Raw genomic sequence first — 20,402 nt, forward strand, 5'->3', positions numbered from 1 at the left:
AAATATAAAAAACAGAAGATAAATAACTTAAGCTATACAAAGTTGTGTATCAGGCTAACATAGCCTGCAAAATCATGGTACAGCAGATCTAAGTATATTTAAAAAAAAATAGAAAATAGTGCAAGAGAGTTGTGAGATATAACAAATATAAAATCAAATAAAGATAAACATGGGCATTAATGGTCGCGTCATTAACATAATTATAAACTGAACATTATAACCCACATGAGGGAGGGTTCATTGCAGGATTGGTTTTATTGCACTGTACTTCTATTAGCTAAGTGTTCCTAATAAACTGAACAAGACAGTGTGTGAAGTAAAGTTTGAGTCAAGAAATAAAACACACGAATAACACGTGTTATATGTGTGTGTGTGTGTGTGTGTGTGTGTGTGTGTGTGTGTGTGTGTGTGTGTGTGTGTGTGTGTGTGTGTGTGTGTGTGTGTGTGTGTGTGTGTGTGTGTGAGTGTGAGTGTGAGAGAGAAGGACTCGTCGTGACTTGAGAACTACAAACGCTCCCATGATTCCACGTCGGCTCCCTCGCGCTGTGCACTCACTCTGGCGCTGCTGCTAAGCAACAAGCATTTGCGAGCTACGATGCTAGCCAGTAACCTGGTTAGCTCCGCTCTCAGCGTAGTTAGCTCATACGCAGGCTCGCAGACAGACGGCAGTGCGGACAGATACGTGATTTCCATCCCGTAAATGTCTCCGAGTTGACTCACTCGTCGTCGTTGATCAAACTTTGTGTGTCGTGTGGACGCTGAGAAGAACCCGGGCTCTGTGCAGACATTAGCTAGATACCGTTAGCAGGTGTAGCAGAAGGTTCTGTACTCTGGGAAAAGAAGTGGCTAACCCTTAGCTAGGTAACCTTAGCACAGGGAGTCACCGGCGCCTCCTCTCGCCACAGAGACGAGCCGAGGGCGGCTGTAGATATGTGATTGCGGGTTAGCCGGCTGGTTAGCTCGTCAAATGCTGGAGGACACCCGGAGGAGTCGTACCGTGATTTTACAGGTAAGGAGCCGCTCTCTGTGTGGGTTTAGCTAGCTTTGAATCCCCCGGATCCTCCATCATGTTCAGCGGGGCAGCACCAGCAGCTGCTCGGGACTTCAAGCTGCCATTCAACAGGTCACGTCTTGACCAAGGCGAGTCTGGTTTGGGCTTTAAAAGAACCATGAAAAGTTTGCTTACACTTAATCCCATTATTTGACAGCCCTATCTTTGTTGTCATCAATCCTAGGTAGAAACCAGTTCTTCTCATGACATTGTGAAATAGTTAAATTCTCCTTGTGCCCTTATTCATTGACTTTAACAGTGTCCCACTTTGAAGTTTGGGTAAAGTCTGTGAGGATGACTCACTGTTCAGGAATAAGATGTGTTATCTTCCACAGAATTAGGTCATTTGCATGTACGTTTTTAATATGATGTAAAAGACAGTGTTTTAGTTCACATTCTCTATCATGTCTTTAATATATATGCATATGATTTGATTGAGATGTGGTTGAACTGCAGAAGTTGAACTTGGCTTGTGAGTTGAGAAGTTTAAATCAGGACGGATGTCCTCAGTCTTCACTCAACACGGGTGACGTAAAATCTAAATTTAAAGTAAAGTAGTTTCCTGTAAACTAAAAGTGTATGAATAGATGTATAAGATAATGTCATTGCAGCCACATTTTAATGATTGCGATACAACTATTATTACAAATGTCATTACTCCTCCATTAATCTCTGTCAGATGCTTGGTTTTGTATAAATACTTGAAACATTGATTGACTTCTTCATTCATGTTAGACACGATCTTTTCTCATGGATGTTGTAAATGTTATTTTGTTGATGTTCTCTGTTAGAAGCAGTATCTCTTTCACTTCTGTCCGTCCTTGGAGAGGGATCCCTCACTTCTTACTCTCTCTGAGGTTTCCAAGTGTTTTTCCCCCTGTTAAAACCTTTTTGATGCAGTTTTTTCTCACTGTAGTCGAGGGTTAAGAGCAGAGAATGTCACATGCTATGCCCCATGAGGCAAATTGTGATTTGTGAGTATGATCTATACAAATACAATTTGATTTGATTGATAGTATAATAATATAAGATCATACTCTTTAATTTTAAGCCACATTTCTGCCTGCGTGGTCTAACAACCACTGCATCATGCAGCTCAGTGGTGGTTGATGAATAATATCTTCTGCTGCAATAAATATTGTGACTCAAATCCAGACAGGCTGTTGGACCATACTCACACAGTAGGTTGCCACTGTCCACTGGGAACAGCTTTCTCACAATATTTTGTTTAGCGTCGCACTCAGCAGCTCCACACATGTCGCTGTGGACGGGCCAGTTGCTATGTGGAGTCTGCCGCTCTCCCTGCTAATGGAAGAATAAACACATTGCACAGTCACTCCCTGTAAAATTAACAACTCTTTGTTCAGTTTGAGCACACAAAATAATTGTTTGAAGAACAATCCCAGTCATTGTGTATATAAGGCCATCTTTTACAGTGTAACCTTTCCATAGTTAAATTCTTGTCATTATGAAAAATTGTAATTGAATATTTATTTTTACTGTTGGTAAAGAAGCAATTTTTTTTGACTTTGGTAATTTGAAATCTTAATATTTTAGACATATAATTATCTATAATAGTTGAAGTATAAAATGAATCAATAAAATAAATAAACATTTGTCACAGCCCTAGTAATCTGTAATATAAAGGTGCTACATTTTGGGTTGTACTGGAGAAAAAGTAGGTTTGAAGAATATGACTACCTACCCCTACAACCTTTTATATAACTTATTTACTCATAGCTAGTTTTTGGTGGTTAATATCTAAAGTGTGCCTCACATCAATCAATGTTTCACACTGTCAGGTGGTATATGTGTCCGTCTCGCATCACTAAAACAACCCGGGCAGAGTGGAACTGAGAGAACCAGCCAGACGTCGCCACCATGTTGGAGGAGGACATGGAAGTGGCCATCAAAGTGGTCGTGGTTGGCAACGGAGCCGTTGGCAAATCCAGTATGATCCAACGCTACTGCAAAGGCATCTTCACTAAAGACTACAAAAAGACAATCGGAGTGGACTTTCTGGAGAGGCAGATAGAGTAAGCAACTTGTTTTAGTGTTTTTTTCTCTAAGGTTGTTAGAGAAACAAGTTTTAGTTTTTAGTTTACAGTAATTAGTATCTCAAAAGGTTACTTTAATGAGGAAGTAGGATATTTGTATCCTAACTACAGGTTATCAGATACTTTTCCCTCATTACCTGCTCATTATTTCAGTGTCAATGACGAAGAGGTCCGACTAATGCTTTGGGACACTGCTGGGCAGGAAGAGTTTGACGCTATCACCAAGGCCTATTATCGTGGTAAGACACCGACCACTCTGACAAACTATAACGCTGTAGCTTTGGTTCACTGACCTCACTGACTGCTCATTGTGCTCAGGTTAAGTTTTTGTTGCACTGAAAACAAAGTGACTCTCTAATGCGACTGTTCTCATGTCACTGTTGTTATATCCTCACAGAGGGTGGATTATGTGTCATATATTAGAGATAGATCCTTTTTTTTTAAGGCGTTATCTTAATGATTTTCTGTGTTATTTCCCCATATTCCAGGTGCACAAGCATGTGTGCTGGTTTTCTCTACCACCGACAGGGAGTCATTTCAGGCTATCGACAGCTGGCGGGAGAAAGTGGAAGCAGAGGTTGGAGATATTCCCACAGTTCTAGTGCAGAACAAAATTGACCTCCTAGAAGAGACTGTTATAAATAAGTAAGTTGCTTTGTTTGCAAAGGACAATGATATTGAAATGTAATTAAAGCAGTGTACCCTACCATGAAATAATAAAATGTAATTTCTTTGCTTGAATTATAGTGAGGAGGCAGAAGGTTTGGCAAAAAGACTCAAACTGAGATTTTATCGAGCTTCAGTAAAAGAGGACCTTAATGTTAACGAGGGTGGGTTTCTGAAAATGTGGACATCTTTTTTTATGCAAGTTAAACAGTCACTTTCTAAATGTTACTGATATTCTTCTATTCCTTTCTGTTTAGTTTTTAAGTACTTAGCTGAAAAGTATCTTCAACGACTCAAGCAGCAAACAGCAGAGGAGACCGATGTGGTCCATTCAACAAGCAATAAAATAGGTAAGACATTTTTAATGTTTAATGTTGCAGTTTAAGATTTAAAATTTCAAGGTGACATTACTCATAAATGGTTATTTTCCCAAAGGTGTTTTCAATACCACAAGTAGTAATGTCTGCAACCAGAACTCCAGCAACGGTAGAGAAGTCATCACGTTGAGACCAAACAAACAACGGACCAAGAAGAGTAAAAATCCTTTTGGAAGTTGCAGCCTTCTCTAGATAGAATCATTTTAGTTTTAGCAACCGACTATTTGTTTCTCAGACTAGATTGGTCATTGTTGTATTCATTTAGAGACCAAAGCCCATACAGACTGGGAAGTACTACTCTACACTACTTTAACAATTTTGGTTCAACCTTGGGTGTCCATCAGTGGTCTGCACACAAAGCCTGTTGATATGTATACACGTTGGGTAACAACTAGAGCTGAAATCCCCACAAAAACAAGAGTTATGTCTGTGAGTGATTGTGTGTTTTTTTTTTTTGTTTTTTTTTTTAATATATATAACTATATACACGCCTCTCATCAAAATATGTAACAGCAAATGTTGCACTCTTGCTCCTGGTCGCCCATTCATGTGTTTGACATTTGAACCGTACAATATGTTTGCATGCATCGTAGAAGATAAACAGATCATTTTGTACCATATTTTTCTAACTGTCAACAAACTATGGCTCAGACTATGCTGTTTATTGTGGACAAAACACTCTGGAATCCAGAAGTAATTCTATGTGCAGAGTTATTTTTGTACGAATCACATTAGTGTTGAGTGATATTTTCACTGAAGTGTTGACGTTGTGCCAAAATGTTCCATTTTCTGAGCTGTAGTTTAACATTAACACTGCAATGACTTGGATGTAACATGAAAAGAATAGAATGTGCTCCTATGGATAACCAAATATCGATAACTATTGTCACAAAATAGTCCTGTGTGTCGGCTTACAGTGCACTTATTCAAAGATTTGTTATCTGAATTCTTCACTTAATTATGAGTTGAATTAATGATTCTCTGCTATTTGAGTCATAATACATCAAGTTACAATCTGTTATGGTACTTTCAGTTGTTAACATATGTCAGATTTAACTGACCTTTTCTTTAACGTTAGCATAGCTTTGCCTATGCAGGGTTTATATTGTCCATTGTCACTACATTTCAAACACTAAACATGTTACAAGTTGTGTTTTTATCTTGGGTTTGGCCTCATGTTGTATTCTATCAGTTTTATTTATATCATTCTGCTCACTTTTAATGGGATGAAAGGGAGAAGGAGCTGGAATACAGACAGAATAAAGAGTGAAAACCCCTCGCTGTCTGATGGTATTAGAGATGTTCTGATACCATTTTTCTCTTCCCTCTACCAATTCAGATACCTGGACTTTAAGCATCTTCCAATACCAAGTACTGATCCGATACTGATGCATAAAATAACAAACAAAAACCCCACTTGTATAACAGCTGTATGCTTCTAACCCTGTATGGAAGTGATGATCGCTATCACTGCTGTATGGCCTGGCTCAGGTTAAACCGTTTGGAAAAACAAATGCATACAGAGTATGAACGTCATAGAACTTCTTTTATGATCTAGTTTGACAGTCATGACTGACAAAGTTCACAAATAAACAAATCTATAGGAATATGCAATGATTACTTCTTCAAATTGCTCGAAATGGAAGCCTAACATATGTTTCATGTCGCCATTTTACACGTGGGACTTTCAGTCTGAGATATTGCCAAATTGCTGATATTTTATCTAGCTCTGGCTAATGCTACACTACCAGAAATCACTTCTTTTTGGCTGCTCTAAAACCAGTATCAGTGGCAGTTACAGCACAACTGCTGTTTTGGAGCAGCAAAGAGTGATTTCCAGGAAAAGAAAGTTGCAGTTCAGTCAGGGAGACATTTCTATATTTTGAAGACGTGGCATTGGATGGGTACACAGATTTGCGTACTTGCTGATGCTCAGTCCCGCAGTATCTGAGGCATTTCCAATGCTGGTATTGGAACATCTCTTGGTGGTATTACCAAAACCACAAGCATCAGGGCTAGGTATGTTTCTGCTTGAGTGCCTTTGGTGGCCTGAATATGCAAGAAAATCCAGTTTCTTCTCACTAAATCAGGATACTCCAAAAAGATCTCCCAAACTAATATTCAGTCCCCAGTAGAGCGGTGAACTGTTAATTATTGCCTTTTAGTAATTTTGTTTTCCAAGAATCATTATCTGAACGATACTAATTTACCAAGCACAAAGAAATATGTGTAAAGTCTTATATTAAATCTGCTTTATAAAATTATTGAAATGTCTTTATTGAAAGTATTTTAAATGGAATATGAATACATAGGACATCTTTGTGGGTAAACATGTGCATGCCTGTCTTTTTGAAAGTTTTGTAACTGATCTCGGAGCTGTGTTAGAAGCTGTTAATCCCAGCTTCAAACGAAGTTCCGATTAATTAAACCATGTTATCACTTAATAGTCTGATGTGAGCATCTCAGCTGCTTCAAATACCATCGGTACTAAGACTGTGTCACATTTCAAGCTTTCTCGTTTGGTTCTATGTAAAGAGTTCTGTTCTGAAAAGAAAGTGTGGAGTAAGTAATGCATGCAAGCCTTTTTTTCCACATCAGTGAATGTTCAGTCATGGTTGTAAAGCCACATTGCCTTGTCCTTGTTTACATTCTCCCCCGCTGACCATTTAATTCCTCTTCCTGCTGTTGGTTTAAAGCTGCAGCGAATCTGTAAATAATCATTTCTCCAGCTTTCTCTTACTTGTAAACATTTGCCTTTTTATTTGCTTCTTGACTGAATGGATTTAGTGCACTTTATCAACAAGATGGTTTCAAATCTTAAAGAACCATAAGTTAAAACTAACCATACTTATGTGCTGTCACTCAGGTGTTGTAATAATCTGTTTTACTGTTCCTCTACTTTCCCCACACACAGTACTTTATAAACCAGTTTCACGTGTTTAGATCGACAAACCCAGATAATTCTACTTAGTCTGACAACAACAAAAACCATTGTTGGATTTTTTTTGTTTGTTTTAACAGTTATACATGTATCACAGCCTGGAAGCGTGCCACAGAATTGTGCACCTGATTTTACGTGTGTGTGTGGGGGAGTTGATTGTAATCTGACCTAAATAAAAGAAATTCATGAAATTGTACTTTAGCATCCAGTGTATAATTTCAAATGAAAGTTTTCTGTACATTTGTCCACATTCAACAAGTTGAGACAATGAAAAAGTGTAAATGTTGTTGGTAAAAGATGGTGTTCACCTTCAATAGTCAACGAGAGGTGTGCTAGCTCTCCGACAGGGCTGTAACGTGTGTATGCAATGTGCATGTGACTGGACAGTTTAGTTGCAGGTATTATATCATATGTGGAACAGTTACCTTGACAACCTGATAGCTGCCATGTTCCCATCAGTCCCAGAAATAGGCTGTGACACTCACTTCATTTGTTTTCTGCCAAAGAGGTTAGGATTTCAGCTGTGTGTGGTAATGAGCAGGATTACGCAAAAACGAATGAACAGATTTCCATGAAAAAAAATGAGACGTGGGCCACTTTGGAGTGGATCCAGATAAACAGACAGATCCGGTGCCCCTTCTACTTTTATTAACTCTTCTGACACAATCTTACATTAAAAAACAGCTTTGTGCAAATATGAATAAAAATCCACAGGTTGATTTTATCTGTATTGCTCAAAGAGGTAGTGCATGCATATCTCACATCCTTAAACAAGTGTCTGATTTTAAAGTATGACAGTGAAACAGAACAAGAGACTTCACCTATTTAACCAACCATATGTCATCAGGGATACTCTTTCACTTTATTCGAAGATGCCGATCTCACAAAGTGTAACCTGGTAATAAAATAGCTATTAAGACTGCAGCATCATCTCCTGACTCATTATGAATTATTCAGTTGGTTATCAGCAAGCACTATGCTGTTTTGTCTTAAGTGCACATTTGAACACACAATAGTGGGTTCACACGATAGAAAAAAAAGAAATCCATATTTAGTGGGTGGAAGTAAAACTTGATCATGCATAGACACCACTCTAATATAGTAGTGAGTTGTGATTTATTGTATATCTGGCCCTAAGTGTTTCTGCTACATGTAGAGTCACAGTTTGTTCAGATTGGTGGTGTGTAAGACATGTTTTTGGTTCTTATTGACCGCCATTGGCTTGTGAGTCCTCCAGTTTTTGGTGATCCATGATCTTGATGTTCTTTTCAGCATTTTCAACGTTCCTCAACAGAGTCTCCAGCCTCCGCTTGATCTTCTTCTGGTCCTCCAGGGCACAGCTGATCACAAGGGCCTGGAACTTTTGGTCAATGGCGACGGGCGGTGCCTCGGTCACGCAGGCCGCATGCAGGGCTAGCAGCTGCTTCCGGCCGTCGTCCATGTCATTCAGCAACTTTTTCACTATTTCGTCGATTATAGACGTGGCCTTGTGCAGTGCCTCCTCCTGCATGGAGTTTCTGATTGTGCCGATGGAGATCTCCACAGACAGCGTTCGGCCAAGTAGACGGTTCGCGGTTAAACTTAATTCTTCTTTTTCCCCTAGAAGACATGAACCAAACAAATCAATGCCGTGTCTCAACATAAATAAAATACACTGATAGTGGACATGATACTAATAAGTAGAACATATGTGCAATCTACCGTAGGAAGCCACACACTGTCTATGTGTCTCCCCACAATAAGATTGTTGTCCTGATCACGTGTTTCTGTGTTTGTGCTTCATTTCCTTCCCGTCATCTGAAGACAATATAACTCAGGTCAATGTAATTATCCTATTGCATGCTGGGATCTTGGTAAGGGCTATACTCAAGGTAACTAACATTGGTGGGTTGAGGTCAAATAGTATGTTACAATACAAATGATTATTTCCTACACTTGCTACACCCTTAGATGTAGTTAAAGTCATAATTTACATGTCATACTTGCCAGATAATACCAACTAGTTAGTGGCCAAAGTAGTTTCAGTAAAACTGAGGTGAAAAAAGTTACTCTTTGTTACGGTCAAGGGGGAAAGCAACGACTTTATCGTGCTTTATAACAGTGAACATTATTCATTCAATGTGACGCTGTGATTATCGGGGGGGTTTTACAGGCCGGTTTAGATTATTGAGATATAGGTTGAAATCTAACTCATTTTTCAGTCTTCTTTTGGGTGGGGTGCAAAAACTCTCATGTTGATTCTTTTTAAAAACCCACTGAGATTCTCAAGCACCCAACCCAACTATAACACAGCTTTCAAAGCATAACCTCACTGGATCACAATGTTACAGCTGCAAGAATATGCAAAAACACATAATACCAACAATGTTGTTCAGACAGTTATTTATCTCCCTGTAAAGCCAGTGCTACACAAACATGTGGTGAGAGTCTTGCCTTACCAGCGCAGATGTTGCGCATTTCTTGACTGCCCTGTATGGACTGGATCATTTCCAGGATGCACTCCCTTTCCTGCTCCATGGCTGATGCTGTTTCACGTAAAGCCTCCACCCTGAGACAGACACACACACACACACACACACACATACACGTTTGTACTTCTATCTTAGTGAGGACACTTTATGGCATAATGAATTCCCTAGCCCCTAACCTTAACCTTCCAAAATAAATGCCTAACCCAAACCTAACCCTAATTCTAACCCTAACCAAGATTCTAACCCTAACCTAAACTTAATTCTAACCTTAACCTTATTCTAACTCTAATTCTAACCCTAACCTCAATTTAACTCTAACCTAAACCTAATTCTAACTCTAATTCTAACCCTAACCTAAAGTTAATTCTAACCTAAACTTAATTCTAACTCTAACCTAAACTTTATTCTAATCTAAACCTGATTCTAACCCTAACCTAAAGTTAATTCTAACTCTAACCTAAACCTGATTCTAACTTAAACCTGATTCTAACCCTAAAACCAAGTCTTAAACCTCAAACAGCTCATTCAAAAAAAAAAAGACCGGTCAAAATGTCCTCACTGCATCGGGTCTCTGCTGAAAATGGTCCTCACAAAGATATAAGTACAGACACACAGACACTTACATCATGATGATGTCACAGTGAACATAACGGTTATTATCACAGTGGATGGATGAAGGAAATCACATTTTATCCATGTGAGGATTCAATCACATCGGATTTTGTCACTGTACAACAAACTTTGTGTGACACGTTGTCTGTTTTTGAAAAGGTGAGACAACCTGATCTGTAGAAGTCATGATTTCATTTCCTAACTTAACAAAGTTCTGAAACAGTCGACCAGGCTTCAGCAGGCAGCTCCAGCGCACTGATACATTACGCACATGTCTCAGGCCTGTTGCTTCTCTACCTCATTTCCAGCTCATCCAAACTCTCCAGCAGTCTTCCGGAGCGATCCGCCATGGACAGCGTCCTGCTGAACTTGCTGCACGGAGGCTCGTTCATCTTCGCCTGGATTTTCGCCTGAGCCATGGTGGTGAATCGATATTATGATGGTTACGATCGGTGTGTTCTGTGCGCGGTCACACGCTCCGAGTCGTCCGGCTGACGGTCAGTGAGTGCGCCCCCGGGACAACATGCCCTAACATGGGCTGTGGCTTCCTCCAGCGACTCCTCTCAGAAGCTTCCCGAGCAGCCCAGAACAGAGGAGGAGGTTCCCAAGGTGTGGTTCGAGGACCCTACAGATCCCCGAGCAGCTTCACTGGGCCCCAAAGAACACTTGGACTGAACTACAACTTTATTTACAAATGTCGAAATGAATTTTTTTTATTTTCAGTAGAGGCTCTTTTCATTTGGTTCCACTGCAGTGCTCATTCAAGTTCAACCTCAATTTGAGATGTTCTTATTTTTAACTTGGTTTTGATCTATACACATTTTCTGTAAAGTTTGAATCCACAAAATGATTTGGTGACTCAAACAGCACTCAGGAGGCTACAGCTATACCTCCACACAGTCCCCTTAAATTCAATCCAGCCGCACCAAATTGCAAACACTTGTAGATATCAATCCTGTAAGTTTGCCTGATTTTTTACATTTAGGTCTCAGGAAAGAAATCTGAAAAATGTCCATAAACTCCAGATCTCGTAAATCTAAATAAGGTGAGGAAAAAAATCGACCCCCTAATTGTGTTTGCTCCAAAACATAATTTTTCTTTTCTGTGTTCGACACCTTACCCTTCCACCAAGTATCAATTTAATCAGTTTTTGCATTATCCGACCAATAGTCAGACAATTGGCAATAAAAACACAACCCCTCAGAACCAGTAGTAACACTCAGATCATGTGTTTTATACGTCCTGAAACAAATGACCTGGATCTGTTTACATTCTACTCTGCTGAACTGCACAGGGCTCTTCTCACCAGAGGTTCAAATTAGACGGCAGCTGACAAATTCTACAACCAGGGAGGTTCAATCATTAATTTGTTCCTCATGGCCATTACAATTCTCTGTTAACCAACTGGACCACACTCACACTACTGTTTAAAGATTTTTGAGTTTTCTTCATTATATTTTTTAACTTTGATCAAATGACGAGGGGGGTGTGCATTAAAAGTAAAGAAGCAAATGTTGGAACCCATGTTGGTGTTATATATCCTCACATAGCTTCATCCAGATAGATGTTATGAAATGTATTTTCATATATAGTGTACCCTGCCCTCCAAATTATATCACAGGAGAATAACCTGTCTCTTAAAACGGTTGACTTTCCAAGAATTCCGTCACATAATGTTCAGGACCTTTGTGACAGTACTCCAAGATAGATCGGTAGATGCAATTCACTGGATTTCATGTCTGCGATGAAAACAGAGACTGTAACTGGAGACACCAGCTCTTAGCACAAGGGTCACCAGTTCAGCCCACGGCATCTTGCAGCGTCATCAATTCCATCTATAGCACATGTGTCGACACACAGGAGTGTGTCTGAATCAACAGTTACATGGGATTTGCTAACGGCAGTGTGATCAGGGCTGCGCTCAGTGTTCCGGGAGGAATTCTGTGATGTCCTGTCGATTATTTAACAATTACAAAAGAAGAGACTGGAAAACAAGTAATGCTTATTTAATACATTTTGAATACAATGACACTGTACAAAACATTTCAATACCATGTCTGATGAACTGTGTCACAAACAGCTTTTCCGTCATTAGAATTCCAGAAGACTTCTCTTAAGAGCTTCTTCTATCTCTGAATATAAAAAAACAGATAATAAAAATCTTTGTTACAAAAGTTCAAATAACAACACTGAGAAAATCTTTTTATGTACTTTTCATGCACACTATTAACATTATGACTAATATCTAGAGTCAATACTTTTCCATACCTGTGGACTCTCTTGCTTCTTCTTCAATCACAGACAGTGCATGCTTCATTTCCTCATCTGAATCGTCTGTAACAGAATACACAATAAAAGGGAATAAGAATCTGTAACAATTAGTAAATACTTAAAGACAAATGTTACTACGTACAACAAGCAGGTTATGTTTTCATCACTGTTCATTTGTTTGTTTGGTTGGTTAGTTTGTCAGTAGGATTCTGCAAAAACTACAAAACGGATTTCCACGAAACTTGGTGGAAGGATGAGACATGGGCCCTTTGAATTTTTGGGGCAGATCCATTTAGGAGACGATATCTGGGTGTCTACAGTTGGGTGCAGTTTAAATTATTCCGAGGGGACTGTTGGGCCTTGGCGGAAGTACGCCATTTTAGCTCCTAACATAATATAAGGCACTTCGTATCTTTCAGCTTGCAGATGTATTACTTTAAACTGAGTCTTTATTTTATGATGGACATATTTCATAACTTTTGCAAACAAATTTCCAATGAAAAGCATTAAAATGTGATAAAAATACTATGCTACACTGCCTTTGCTTACTTGTATTGAGTTACACAGTGGCTGTGTGTTATTTATTGCCTACTTTAATTTGCTTCACTCTCTTTGTTGTCTTGAGAGACGTTCAGAGACGTCACCCTTGTCTCATCTTCACTCTCTGCACATGACGATATGAACACACAAGTAAACACAGCATGCAAACAAACGGTAGCTGATCGATGTCTAAAGATGTGATGTTAACTGATTTACCGTTGTTGTCTGGTTCGATCACAGCACTGAGAATATTTGCAGTGGGGGCCTCTGTTTTCATGTTCTTCTCGCAGGTCCTGGAGCTCCTGCAGGGTTCCAGCGAACAGTGTTGGGAGTGGTAGTGGTTGTGGAAACTCTGTACAGACACAAAACTCTCCGGGCACGTTTTGCATTGTACGTCAAAGGTCTTGTCGAGGTGCAAGGCGGTGTGTTTCATGTGGACGTGAGTTTTCATTTGTGCATAGGAAGACACAGTTACATCACACGGAGCACAGACATACTGACATCTTCCGTCAGAGCCCAGATTCCTCATGCACTGTGTATATGTAGCTTTCATTTCCTCCTTGCTCTTTTCTGAACTCATGCACGGACACGTAAGCCGACTGGTGCTCTCGGCAACAGCAGGCTGAACGACGTCCCCGCCATCCATTTGGAAGTAGTCCTTGCTGTGAAGACTCTTGTAGTGCTCCAAGAACTCGCCCTCAACTTCAAACTGCATGCTGTCGCAGAGGCCGCAGAAGTGGGAGCTCTTAATCTGCCCGTCGTGCTCATTCACACAGTGTCTCCGAACAGTGGACTCCTTGAAGAACTTCTGAGGACAGTGTCCACAGATGAATCTCTGAAAGCTGTGACTGCTCGCGTCGCTGCAGTGCTTGTGAACGGCCGCTTCCGAGTCAAAGATGTCCTCGCACATCCTGCACATCCAGGTCTGCTCTGCTTTTGAAGAAGATGGCTCCACTGTGTTCTGCTGGACTCTTGAGGACTTGGAGGAGGAATGCAGGGAGACATCGTGGCTGGTGGACGGCTCGGCATCGATGACTGTGGCGACGTCCTCAGTCACTTCTTGTTCGGCAAAGTAGGTGTGTCCAGTGTGAGCGTCTGACACGTGGGACAGGATATCTTCGTGCCGAGGCATTTCCACTTTGCACTTGCGGCAGTAGAAGAGAAAGTTAGAGAGATGAGCTCCTCCATGAAACCGGCTCATATGCAAACGGGTAATTGAAGACTCCCCCATGTGTTTGCCACAGACGCCACACTGATGGAAAATCTGGTTTATAGCCAGGAGATGCTTACTGGCTGCAGCCTCCTCCATGAACTGCAGACCACACTCGCAGAACCACGCTGTTGTCGAGTTTCTGCTCATGCAGCTATTCACACTAAGCCGCTTGCGTTTTGCTGTAAAATTTTCACCATCGTTCTTCTTGCGTATTCTTTTTGGTGTTTGAAGGTCAGTGGGCTGTTTTCCCTCTGGTGCCCCTTTGGCCATCCTGGCGTGCTGCAGAAGCGCAGTGCCCATCGTTCGGTTGATCTCGACATCGTGCTGGGTCGATTCTTTGTGGCGCTCGATTTCATCTTGGCTGAGGAAGATTTGACAGCAGAGGGAGCACTGCCCTCGCACCTGCAGCTGTTTCATCACCTGAACTATTGTTTTCTCAGCTTTGGCCACTGCACAGCCCTGTCTGCAGTGCACGCTGAAAAAGAAAATGAGGAAAAAAAGACAGGAAATGTCCGTTTTATAAAAATTACCAACAGAATAACACTGTAACACTGCATGCTAGAATAAGCTCTTACTTACTTAAAGTGAGCTTGAGCTGCCTGGTGCGAGATTAGTACTTTGTGACATAAAGAGCAGCGGACATTGAACTGTACATCCTTGCACAAAGCAGTGAGACGGTTCTTAACAAACTGTGGGACAGGAACCGGCAGCGCCTTTCCTCTGGGCTCTAACAAGACGACAAAAGTAAAAGAGACATGCATATGTATATAAAATACCTCCTGAGATTTGATTATGTGTAGTTTTAATGAGGATGTACAGAAAGGAAAACTTGTTCAACAAACCATTCATGGAAAGAGCCTCTGTGAAGTGGTTTTTGGTTGACATGTGCTGAAGGCACTCATCTCTGAGGTTGAAGAGGAGGTAGCAGGCAGGGCAGGCAAAACACACAATCCTCTGATAGGTCTGAGCGAGGCTGTGAGCATTATCAGCTGATGCCTTTACCTAAGATTCAAAAAGAGAACAGCCTTGAAATTTTACTCCTGTAAATTAAAAGTGAACTATGACTTTCAAAATGTAATGGATAAAAAAACATTGGCAGAGCAAAGAGTGTTTAAACCTTAGTCTCTAGATGTATTCTCCATGCTTCTTTGGTCTGAAAGTGTTGCCCACAGGCAACACAGGCAAAGAGTTCAGAAGGACATCCCTTCAGATTGATAGCTGGATCACAAGGGGAATGGTCAAACCTGCACGCAAGATATTGTACTTCATAAAATATGCCGATTTGGAAACAGGAACATGGTTCAGAGTATTCGACCTACGCTGAGATGAACAGACGATTATTACCTTTTCAAGTGCCCATCAAGGAGTGAGGCGTTTTCATAAACACGACCACAGTTAATCACTGGACAAGTGTGTCTAGTTGAACTATTTATGGGGAAAGAAGCAGGTCTGCGCCTTCCTCCAAAACCAGAACTGATGGATCCAGGAGTAAGACCTAAATAATCACAGAGGTATAATCAGATGGAGAGAATCAGTCAAATAACAAACAGTCATAGATCTATTAAAACAATGACATCCTGAACGATGTACAGGAGTCATTGCAGCAGCACAAAATAGTAGACTGGTAAATAAATCAATGGCCCTGATCCAGATTACCTGGCATCTTTAACCACATGTCTACACAGCGCTTTGCTTCTCCATTAGCAGCACTGAAAGCCAACTCCTGCTGTCCATGAACTTTTTGTAAGATCTGCTTCTCCTGAAAAAAAAAAAAACCCCAGACCAGACAACATCTTTTTCACACATGAGAGAAGTCAGCAGAAAACCAGCAGTGTTAAATGATCTGCAACTAATGTTCTATGAAGTTTTTACCAGTTTCCTATTTTGCCCACAGGGTGGCACTGTTGCTATTACTACTAGCAAAATACCAAGGGTTAGTGTTAGCATTGAATCCACCTGCTGAGCTCAATATAGAAACATCTGTTTTTCAGAGTATTAAATAAACAAAATATTGTTTTATGAATTTTTTTTAGGGTATTGCACGACTCATTCTATTTTTGCATTTTTTTTCAAGGTGGTCATACAATTTTGAGTGGAGGTAAATGTTCAGAATGAACAGGGCCTACTTTCTACACTTTCCTTTCAATAAAATTGTATTTGTATAGTCCAAATTCACAAAGTGGAGAATTCACTTTGCATTCAAATCCAAGATGAATAAAATGACTGAAGAGAACGGTAATGTGCAGACACCTCCAAATAAAAAGGAAATTAATTACAGTCTAACAAGCTACGAGTGATCGAAGCTTACTTTACTCTGAAGTGATCTTACCTTGAATGCTCTGCATTTATCTGCCCGTTCCTTTTTCTCCATGGCCACCTGCTGTGCTAGTTTATCCAGTGTAGACGAAACACGTGCTTTGTGGCGGGTGATTTTATCTTCAAGCTATATCGGAGAGATGGGGCACAAACCTTTTGATGCAGAAAACTCTACAGACAGGTGTTGACACTTCCTTATAAAAACTGTTCCATTCAGCCACTCACCGCTCCTGTGAACGATGAACATCCCTCACCGTCGCTATCATCGCTCAGCAGATCAATACAATCCATCACAGGTCTTTGCTGGTTCTCCTGAAGCAAGTGCAAGACACTGTGTGAGTTAGTGTTTTATGTAAGAGACCAACATTCATCAAAGAAGTCTGTAAACCATGTACAATGAAGAAGGGGTGGTTTAAGGCTGATAGAGGAGAACTCTGTTTGAATCACTGCAACAGCCATGAAATACATGTACGGAGATGAATTAAACAAGTATCGTGATATATTCAGTAAAGTACATAAGTTTTAATATATGTTTTGGGTCATATTGCCCAATCAAGGTGATTTTGTACTAACAATTGTCTTGTCAAGAGAATGAAAATAAGCAAGTGCTTATCTTATCAGTTGAACCTATTGATTTAGCAGCTGTGGCTAAGGGGGGAGAGCGGTCGATACTGAACCCTGAACTCCCCCAAATAGAAAAAGTTCTGCATATAGCTGCACTGAATGAATGTGTGTGTGCTGTAAAGCTCTATATAAATACAGACCATTTATAAAAAGATCTAATATGCACACGACTCACAGATACAAACTCCACTTCCTCCTCCACCTCATCTTCGTCTGTTTGAACGGGAGAAGACATTTATCTGTGGGGGAACAAACAAACTCATTTAAGTGTACATGCAAAGGGGGAACAAGTTAACACAATACAGGCAGATAGATCTATAAACAGTGATGTACACACACACACAACTGTAGCTGTAGCGTTGGGGTTGCCGACTCTGGATCAGTCAAAAGTCCATAAAAGAACTTCTCAGAAGGAATATGATTATTTTAAAACCATAAATACAAGAACGGAAATGCTAGCACAGCTACCTCCCAACAGAATACAGCGTCCACGTTCATTAGGTGAGGTTGTGCAAATAAAAGCGTTTGAACGCTGTTAGCTGGTCTTTATTGTCCCCCTCATATCGGCTCATGCTCACTGGTTCGAACGCAACTTACTCCGGAGAAAATCACGTCAGTTCCATAAAATTCAACAGAACCACAGTCAACATGAGGATCATTTCCTTTCCTCGCTTGCTACCCTGCGCCGCTCTTTAGTAGCACCTCGTGTGGGTGGAGGCTGAACTACAGCCATCTGCGCTGCTGTTAAATCGCGGTGTTGTTGCAGTACCTCCCCTTGACCCGTGGGAGCAGCACTGAGCGCCGAGCCGCTGCACGAGCGCGCCAGTGGAGGAGCGAGAGGGAAGCACCCGCCACACGCGTCCTCATGGTTTGAGTTCAACACGGTAATGTGGATTCACCCGCGCTCCAATGGAACAACCTCGGGTTTGAGCTGCTTTAAACGTTATGACATTCACACCAAGTATCACAGTGTGTCCCGGAGAAAACCCCCATGAACGGAAACGAGTTTTTACTGTCAGTTATTGGATGTTTAACAACTTCAGCAGCTGTGAGATCCCGGATGGTACCAAACGTCAGGGTTAGCTAGTATTAGCTTTCTGGCGTCTGTAGCAACGGTTTTATCCCACGTAGCTAAAGTCCGATCGAAATTGCACCCGGCTTTACTGTTGGATAAACATGGTGTGAACCGATGTGGATGAAGCTGAGCATCGCGTTACCTGCAGTTTCTCCAGATGACGAGAGGAGCAGCTCGGCTACAACTTCCCAAATCAAAACAGGCGCAGCTAGTCTGGTCTGAAACGTCATGTGTGAATGAAGCGCTCCTCTCTCTGCGCGGAGTGTGCCGCGAGGGCGGGGTTACTGAGTATTCAGGCCAGAAAAACGAGGTAATAAGATCCGCCCGTCTGGGTTCAGTTGTTCTGGCTGAAGTGCGAACCTGTCGCCCACTATCACTGTAAAATCCTCCCAGTCATGTGAATAGAAAACCGGTATGGAGTTGAAAATGTGGTCTCCAGATCAGTGTTTCCATAGTAACATAAATGATGATATGCATATGTTGGGTTACACAGATATCACCGCATACAGAGATTATGTGTGTAGATAGATAGATGAAAGATGGATGGATGGATGGATAAATAGATGGATAGGTAGATAGAAACATGAACATATACATAGATAGAGAAATAGATAGATGTACTATATTGATCCCAAATTGGGAAATTCTTGCGTTACAGCCTGTCGAGGGCATTGCACATAGAGAGAAGTAAAAGATGTAGTAAATGATGCACAATAAAGTACTAGAATACACAGTGAAGTACTAAAATAATAAAAGAGACTAAATACAAGAAATTGCAAACTATGTACAAGAGACAAGTGTGCAAATTTGCACTAGTAGAAGACAATATAATGAGGTAGGCAGGAATATGACATATATATGTGCAGAGTCACAGTAATTGCAGGAGTGAGCAGAGGTTTTTGGTGTGGACAGAAAGTAGCTCGGGGCTGTGAGAGTTCACCTTTTGACAGACATTAGGAGTTGTACTGTGTTTTTGCAGTGGGCAGGAAAGATTTCTTGTATCTGTCCTTGCGGCAGACCAAAATATGTAGTCAGCCATTATAGCCAGGAGTATCTGTATGTGAACAAATGTTTTAATGATGCTTGTACAAGGTCCATTGTGATTATGTGGACATGTTGTAACTTGAAATAACATTAATGCCTGTGAGTAATGTGCTCCACCCAATTCAAAGCCTCTTAGATAAGTCTTCTTGAACCATGTATTGAAACCCTTGAACTGCAGCCCTGTGCAGGCATCTTGCTCCTTCTGGAAATGATCATAGTGTTAAGGCAACCCTATATATTTACATGTATTACATTAAGTAGGAGTAGCCTACACATGTACATCAGTTTCATATATCTGTGAAAAAAAAGATAAGATGTTAAGATGTTAAATTAGATAAAGTTATAAAATGTGGTCATGTGTAAATTACAATCATATATTATGATTTTTAGACAATATTAATGTACAAAACTCGCCACATGAGACAATAACCTGCATTTGCACATCCACTGGTGACTTTTATTAGATTTACCTACCAAATACATTCTTATGAAATTCAGTACAACAGCTCTGCCTCATTAAAGCTGTACAAATCTTATAGTAGTCAACGTTAAAATCTCAATTTATTCCACTCTGTCTGTAACTACAACCTCAATAACAAACACATAGTTGAGTTAAATTAATGTCTTTAGGAAAAAACAACTATGGATATATAACTATGAGGCATCACTACTTAATTAAGTGGACCCTGAATGTAATATATTTATACAGTTATATGTATACAGTAATATTTGCAGTATAACTGAGCATATATAGTTGCCATACCTGGAATATTATACTACAAAAATGTAGATTACCATTCTGATATATGGGAATAAGACACATCTATGATAATGTACCAGGACACATGCACACAATACACACAAACAATATGGCTGTATATGAAAATGTTAACATACTATATTTAGTTCTAATGAATGTCTGGCTTTTTATTCGGTTGCAATTCCTTTTGAAATAGCAAATACAACTTTGTTCAGTTTTTTTGTTTTGTTCTTTCATCTGAATGGGGGGGGGGGGGGGCTCTACATGATATCAGTTCATCCAAAAATGACATAATCCTTGTTGGATTATGATTAGATTTGGTTTCTATTTTCCCCCCTAATCCTGCAAGTATGTGATGGACAGAGCACCTGCCTCTTCCCAGGG

At 40.4% G+C, this 20,402-nt stretch overlaps 3 protein-coding genes across 9 annotated transcripts; 1 reads left to right on the top strand and 2 right to left on the bottom strand.

Moving 5' to 3' along the window:
• Window positions 1–472: 472 nt before the first annotated feature.
• On the top strand, window positions 473–7,288 carry rab23 (RAB23, member RAS oncogene family). Its single transcript, XM_020097531.2, has 7 exons — window positions 473–1,009; window positions 2,854–3,087; window positions 3,262–3,347; window positions 3,597–3,753; window positions 3,856–3,938; window positions 4,032–4,124; window positions 4,210–7,288. Exons 2-7 carry the CDS (start codon window positions 2,933–2,935, stop codon window positions 4,341–4,343), a joined length of 708 nt encoding a protein of 235 aa, XP_019953090.1. The 5' UTR covers window positions 473–1,009; window positions 2,854–2,932; the 3' UTR covers window positions 4,344–7,288.
• A 401-nt stretch (window positions 7,289–7,689) lies between these two features.
• bag2 (BCL2 associated athanogene 2) lies at window positions 7,690–10,762 on the bottom strand. Of its 2 annotated transcripts, none has more exons than XM_020089839.2 (3): window positions 10,473–10,762; window positions 9,531–9,640; window positions 7,690–8,691 (listed from the first exon to the last, which is right to left on the bottom strand). In XM_020089839.2, the coding sequence occupies exons 1-3, from the start codon at window positions 10,592–10,594 to the stop codon at window positions 8,297–8,299; spliced, it is 627 nt and encodes a 208-aa protein (XP_019945398.2). In that variant the 5' UTR covers window positions 10,595–10,762; the 3' UTR covers window positions 7,690–8,296. The 2 variants fall into 2 exon arrangements, with proteins under 2 accessions (XP_019945398.2, XP_069395308.1); XM_069539207.1 differs by having other exon boundaries at window positions 10,447–10,563.
• Window positions 10,763–12,165: 1,403 nt separating this feature from the next.
• znf451 (zinc finger protein 451) lies at window positions 12,166–18,477 on the bottom strand. Of its 6 annotated transcripts, XR_011246134.1 has the most exons (13): window positions 17,737–17,849; window positions 17,315–17,378; window positions 16,741–16,827; window positions 16,529–16,642; window positions 15,856–15,958; window positions 15,544–15,694; window positions 15,317–15,443; window positions 15,042–15,201; window positions 14,779–14,926; window positions 13,203–14,674; window positions 13,039–13,110; window positions 12,444–12,509; window positions 12,166–12,307 (listed from the first exon to the last, which is right to left on the bottom strand). XR_011246134.1 is itself a non-coding variant. In XM_020091166.2 (12 exons), the coding sequence occupies exons 2-12, from the start codon at window positions 17,372–17,374 to the stop codon at window positions 12,267–12,269; spliced, it is 2,529 nt and encodes an 842-aa protein (XP_019946725.2). In that variant the 5' UTR covers window positions 17,375–17,378; window positions 18,357–18,477; the 3' UTR covers window positions 12,166–12,266. The 6 variants fall into 6 exon arrangements, 5 of the variants coding, with proteins under 5 accessions (XP_019946725.2, XP_019946716.2, XP_019946740.2 ...); XM_020091166.2 differs by lacking the exons at window positions 13,039–13,110; window positions 17,737–17,849 and adding an exon at window positions 18,357–18,477; XM_020091157.2 differs by lacking the exon at window positions 13,039–13,110.
• Between the last annotated feature and the right edge of the window lie 1,925 nt (window positions 18,478–20,402).

Source organism: Paralichthys olivaceus, chromosome 14 (genome assembly GCF_024713975.1).
Source record: "Paralichthys olivaceus isolate ysfri-2021 chromosome 14, ASM2471397v2, whole genome shotgun sequence".
In the NCBI taxonomy this organism is placed as follows: domain Eukaryota; kingdom Metazoa; phylum Chordata; class Actinopteri; order Pleuronectiformes; family Paralichthyidae; genus Paralichthys; species Paralichthys olivaceus.